The following is a 6431-nucleotide window of genomic DNA, read 5'->3' as shown; positions in this document are numbered from 1 at the left end:
CATGCAACAGAAAGGTGCTTTAAAGGAATCGTTCACTCATAAAAATGAACCTTTTGTCATCATTTACTCACTGTATGGATTGCTTTCTTCAGTGGAACAAGGTGTTTTTTAAAGAATATCTGCTCCTTTACATCTATCCATCACGTCTTCAGTTAAACAGAGCCTATTGTAGTGCACGACTACTTTAATAATGTTTGTTTTTGTCCTTTTAGAGTTTACCGGATCCTTGTTTTACCAATAACCTTCGTTTGTCTTCCACAGAAGAAAGCAAGTGTTTTTCGAATGACACAAAGGCAAGGTCATCGCACACCGAGTCCGAAATTTTCGCACGTTAAAAAATAAATACGACCTCACGTTGTGTCAATCATGTTTACACACTGCCTCCGAAACTTTCGTCCGACATAAATAAATTCGGATCGGGTTCGATTTTCTGCGTTTTTCGCATCCGTAGCAAGCAGTTCGACAATTCAGAGCCACCGAATGACGAATACGAAAAAACGAATACGAACATTTCGGACTCTGTGCGAGGACCTTAAAGGGTTAGTTCACCCAAAAATGAAAATGCTGTCGGTAATTATTCACCCTCATGTCGTTCCAAACCCGTAAGACTTTCGTTAATCTTCGCAACAAAAATTAAGATGTTTTTGCTGAAATCCGATGGCTCCATTGCACACTTTGAAGGCCCAGTAAGGTAGGAAAGACATTGTTAAATTAGTCCATGTGACTACAGTGGTTCAACCGTAATTTTTTTTAATACTTTTTGTGCGCCAAAAAAAACTAAATAGCGACTTTATTCAACAATTTTCTTCTCTTGCGTATCAGTCTTCCTCTGCTTGTAAAGCGTTTTAACGATGTCTTTCTAGGGCTGTCGCGGTGAAGGAATTTCCCTTGCGGTAATTTTGAGTGGCTCAATAGCGCGATATGCGGTATTACCGCCATTTATTTATTTATATTTATTTGTTGCTATAAATACGTGTTATGACGTGGTCAGCATACACAAAAACAATGTAACCAATGTAACCGAAACTAAACAGCGTCTCTGCGCATTGAAAGACTGTCACTCAGCGCGCAGTTACATTGTTATGCCAACAATGTAACTGTCTTTGAGTCATAGACTGAGTGAGTCATTAAACCGTTCATTCAACGAAAACGTTCAAAAAAGCTGATTCCTTAAATGATAGATGTAATGAAACAAGGCGTTAATTATTTTTTTTAAATTTGAGCTCCACTTTTCAAGGCCCAGCTGGCCAGCAATGCTTCACTTTTGGGCAAAGCTGAAGCAATGCTTCACTTAATAGAGACCAATGCGTGACTCGCTGCTTTCCCCCCACGGCTTCCTCGCGCTGTGTAATGCTGACCAGCGCTGACGCCATTCATGGTAAATAGCCTACCCTTACACGTTAAAAGGATGATACGACAAATATTTCGCTTTCCTTGGAAACGGCAACCTTTTTACGAATATACATGACTTGACTTCAAAGACAGACGCAGGTAATCGCACGCGCTCAGGCGATCTCATTCACTGTCTGTTTAGGCTTAAGTCCGAATCCACGAAGCCGCTGTACAAATCACCATGATAAACAGTCTTGTTATCATTATTAACTTATTTAACATTCAATACACATGGTACGAACTACGAAGGGTGGCCTTATGAAAAAAGAAAACGCGGTTTGGCGGTTGCATTCCTCTGCGGTTGGCCTGTCAGTAGCGCGGTATTGCAATATTGCGGTTATCGCGACAGCCCTATGTCTTTCCTACCTTACTGGGCCTTCAAAGTGTTAATTAACCCCCCCTCCCCCCCCCCCGAGCCATCGGATTTCATCAAAAATATCTTAATTTGTGTTCTGAAAGATGAACGAATGTCGTACGGGTTTGGAACGACATGAGGGCGAGTAATTAATGACAGAATTTTCCTTTTTGGGTGAACTAACCCTTTGGATTTCAGCCAGGTGAACTGTTCCTTTGAGCTCGGATGGGGTCCTGATACGACTGGAATCAAGTCTCTGTTTCTCTATGCCATTGGTGTTTGTTTGAGGTGAGGTGAGCCCGGAGACTGGCCCTCGACGGGGCGTGTGCACCTGATGCCCCATTGCCACAGTGAGTCCTGAGGGGAAGGGCTAGAAAGCGAGGAGTTCGGAGAGATTCCCTGATTGCGGAACCGTATGATCGGATTGTAGGCGTATGACCTGCAGTTCTTCTAGCTTTGAGTCCGGTGTTATGATGTGGTTTGTTGGCGAGCCCTTCAGAAGAACCAGCGGAAGGTGTCAGCGGCTCCTGCTGACGGTGCTCTCTGTGGGAAGACACAGTTTAGCTCGACATAATGACCCAGTTAATCACTGAAACCATGTGTTACACGTGTGAATAATGGTGCGAGTCACCTTCAAGATGAGAAGCAATGATTCAAAGTATTGGATCGTTTAAAAATGAGAATTAAATTGGGAAAGCGAACACAACAGACCTGTATGCAAACCACGTTTCCGTACCCTGTGTATGTCACTATTATTGTTGTTGGCTCTTTGATGAATTGCTTTTGTATCCAATTATGAATTTGATTTTGCAAGTCGCTTTGGGTAATTATGAAACGCCAGTGGACTTTTGCATGAACTACTTAGACTGGTCTTACAAGTTAGTCATCTAATTAAGACTGGATGTAACTTTTAAAGTCCCCCTGTGGTGAAAATCCAGCTTTTAATGTTGTTTATGTGTCTATGTGGTGTTTTTAATACGCTTTAAGACACACATGTGTAAGTTCATAAGTCGACAGCATTGCTGAGTATTTTCTGCTTAAAACTGCAGTGAACCAAAGACAGTCTCAAAAACACGGTTTGAAATCGCTGGTGTTTCTGACGTCACAAACGACCTTGTAACCAATCAGATCAACGTGTGATCGTCAACCAGTGGATCTCTGAGCTGAGTGAGTGGAGGCGGAGCTCATTTGCATATTCATAGAACCGCGCATACTAAATGAGGCAAGGGTGTCGAGTTACATTCAAGATATTTAAAGGCATGAAGACATTTTTTTACACAGAAAAAACATCAACATATGTCATTTTGGTGATCAAAGATGTTTTAAGGGATACAATTATTGACTACAGGGGGACTTTAACATAGTGGTTATGTTCATGCAACTGGCCTCTGGAAACATTGACATAATAACCACTGGATTTTGATAGAGTTTGTAAGGATTGAACAACTGAAAGACAATAAATAGTTTAGTTTGAGACACCAAATAGCACATAAACTAACAGTCTGTGCTTCATAAACTGACATCTACACATATTTTGCACTGATTAATTCAGTGTCATCACTATGACTTTCACTGTTATTTGACTGGTCTACTGTAGTATCACTTACTGCATGTTACTCTCAAGCAACTGTCTTGAACAGCTAGTTTACTTGCTAGGCGTACCTGTAGCTCAAACAGTGGAGCATGGCGTTGGCATTGGTGCCTTTGGATAAAAGCATCTGCTAAAAGCTTAAATGTAATGTTTTCAAACAGTTCCTAGAACCTCCTCAGCACTGCACACTTGAGATGTTTTCCTTAAAGTCCCCCTGTAGTCGATAATTTGATCCCTTAAAACTCAGCTTTGATCACTAAAATTACATATTCAAAGGTTTTTTCCTTTTCCTTTCAAAAATTTCTTCATGCTTTAAAATATCTTGAATGTAACTCGACACCCTTGCCTCATTTAGTATGCGCGGTTCTATGAATATGCAAATGAGCCCCGCCTCCACTCACTCACTCAGCTCAGAGATCCACTGGTTGACGATCACACGTTGATCTGATTGGTTACAAGGTCGTTTGTGACGTCAGAAACACCAGCGATTTCAAACCGTGTTTTTGAGACTGTCTTTGGTTCACTGCAGTTTTAAGGAGGAAATACTCAGCAATGCTGTCGACTTATGAACTTACACATGGTGTGTCTTAAAACGTATTAAAAACACCACATAGACACATAAACAACATTAAAAGCTGGATTTTCACCACAGGGGGGCTTTGATTTTTATTAAATGGAGACATCCCAAATGTGCAGTGCTGAGGAACGAACACTAAATTAACGACTGATATAGTGTGAACGAGCCTTTAAACTCTTCCTGACTAAAGGTGCACTTACATTCCCCGTTCTTCAGGCAATTTGCACAGGCAAAATCCAGTCATTTCAATAGGAATCCATGTGATTGGCAAATTTGCATGAGGAAGAAAAATTTCCACATGCAGATTTTAGGAGACAATAGAGCTTTTTGCCTGTGAAATTTCAATATGACTGCACCATAAATTGGCAGATTGAGCTGCAATGTTGACTAGGTTTCACGCAGAACAAGATCTGATGGTGCTGGACTGGTTTGTGATGGTCTGATCTTGATTCTAGTGAGTGGTGCTAGCAGGTTGTGAATAGATTAAGACGTCTTTGTATTATTACAGCGAACTTACAACGTGTTGCCTCATCTCTCAGCCCTCAATACTGACAGTGTGTGTGTGTGAGAGCGATGAAGTGTGTGCTTGAGTGCAAGGGCATTTTTCCAGCATAAGAGGGCTCAAACCGTCAGCTAACACACACACACATACACACATTAATGCACGGTGGTTAATTATGGCCGCTTGTGCCAAGACTGGGCTCCACTCCAAACCCCCCGCCACATCATTCCCAATTAAACAGCCCACTTCAATAGACCTCCCAGCATATGTGTGAGTGAGTGTGTGTGTGTGTGTGTGAGAATCCCACCTCCATCGTGCTGCCCGGCTTCTTCTTGAGTTCTTCGCACTTTCTGAACTTGCAAATCTGATGACCCGTCTTTCTGTTCCGACAGGAGCTGCACACGCCGCAGTTAATGAGCCTCCTGCAGGGGGCGCAGACGCCACACCGCTTGCGTTTACGTTTAGCCGCTCCGCTACCGTTGCTGTTCCCGCTGCTGCAACTCCCGTTCCCGTTCAGAGCCGCGGGCGAGCCGGAGCAAGACGAGCCGCTGTGCTGGCAGTCCGCCGCCACGTTAGCGATCTGAAACGCGCTGTCTGACATCGTAACCCCGGATGACCCTGCACCGGAGTGAAGCGTCGTCATGACGATGACCCCTGGCGGTAACGACAGCCCCCCCAAAGGGGGCATCCCTCCAAACGTCCCGCCTCGATCCGCCTCCCCGGGGGGCCCCGACGGCGGGCACTTCAGTCGGTTCATGCACTCGGCGCCCGTTACGGGGAGACCGCGGCACTGCTCCGCGGACAGCGGCGACAGGAAGTTGTCACCCATCGAGAGGGCGGAGTCTTGTGGAATGTGTTTGGCGGACATGTGCCCGTTCACCTGCTCAGCCCTTGACATGCCTGTCCGATGTGTATGAGGTCCGTTTACGTTAACCGTGGCGGGCTTTCGCCCCCATAGCATGGCGTTGTCACACGGCCAGGGTGGCATCGCGGATAAGCGTGCTGATGGGAATAGGGGCGTGGCGATTCGTGCGATTTTCGCGGTTTGGGGAAACGGCGTGGCGCCGGCGGCCGTGCTGTTCTTATAGAAGGTGGCGAACGAGCGGTAACGCTCCATCTGCGCGCTGTAGTCCAACACCGGGTTCATGCACGAGTCGATCTGAAGAGGAAAGTCCCGTCCGGGGGTGGGGTTGTAGTTGTGGGTGTGGCCGTGGGCGTGGCCATGAGCGTGTGGAGTTTCCATGCACACACTACTGCTCATGTTCGCCATCAGAGCAAAACAAACGCGCACTAACGTCCAACCATCCACGGCAGTGGTCCTGTGGAGGAAAGAGGTGGAGGTGAACAGAGATGTTCGTCAACTGAAGGTAAACGGAACATTTGTTATATGTTTTTAAGGTGCAGTGTGTAATTTTTAGCGGCGTCTAGTGGTGAGGTTGCGAATTGCAACCAACAGAAGTTACGGTGGCCGACAGGAAGTGATGTCGGCGTCTGAGACAGCAGAAAGTAGCCAGTTAAGCAATGAGGTTTCTTTACAAAGATGAATTAATCAATTAGCAATCGCCATCGCACACCTGCAGGTGATAGGTGCGTGGAAGAAAAGACCAAATGAGTCAGGTCAAAAATAAAAACACAAAGGATGGTGTGCAGGATTTCCTTGTTTTTTTTCAAAGATTAATTGAGAAATTAAATCTACTTAATTATTCAGTAAAACGATGTTAATGTGAATATTATTGTTACTTGTTCATCATTGTGTCAGTGTTTTATTCGCTGACTTTAGAAGCTTCTTTACACGAAGAACAACATAGTGACGAAACGCGTTTGTCCGCTCAGGGCCACCGTAGAAACATGTCAATGTAAGCGGACCCGCGGTGTGTGTAGAGAGAAACGCCTGATTCTAAGCGAATAAAAACATAACGGTTCATTATGTAAGGTCTTTACACACCACTGAAAACATAGTTATGTATATGATAATGCATTTCTGTCAACAGATCCTCCTAAATATTACACAGTG

General features: G+C 44.6%; 1 protein-coding gene across 1 annotated transcript; it reads right to left on the bottom strand.

Annotated features, from left to right (window-relative positions):
* Nucleotides 1–1939: 1939 nt before the first annotated feature.
* On the bottom strand, nt 1940–5687 carry LOC130071735 (CXXC-type zinc finger protein 4). Its single transcript, XM_056236594.1, has 2 exons — nt 4725–5687; nt 1940–2290 (listed from the first exon to the last, which is right to left on the bottom strand). Exons 1-2 carry the CDS (start codon nt 5685–5687, stop codon nt 2243–2245), a joined length of 1011 nt encoding a protein of 336 aa, XP_056092569.1. The 3' UTR covers nt 1940–2242.
* Nucleotides 5688–6431: the final 744 nt, after the last annotated feature.

This window comes from Rhinichthys klamathensis, unplaced genomic scaffold (genome assembly GCF_029890125.1).
Source record: "Rhinichthys klamathensis goyatoka isolate OS25496 unplaced genomic scaffold, OSU_Roscu_1.1 h1tg000454l_1, whole genome shotgun sequence".
NCBI lineage: Eukaryota > Metazoa > Chordata > Actinopteri > Cypriniformes > Leuciscidae > Rhinichthys > Rhinichthys klamathensis.
Note: the sequence above shows the minus strand (reverse complement) of the source record. Positions and strands in the feature narration are given on the sequence as shown.

Excerpts from the sequence above, each read along its gene's own strand:
- LOC130071735 (XM_056236594.1), bottom strand. The coding sequence starts at position 5,687 with ATGGCGAACATGAGCAGTAGTGTGTGCATGGAAACTCCACACGCTCAT. Across the intron at positions 2,291-4,724 it reads AGCCGGGCAGCACGATGGAG|AGAGCACCGTCAGCAGGAGC; the intron begins GTGGGATTCTCA and ends GTCTTCCCACAG.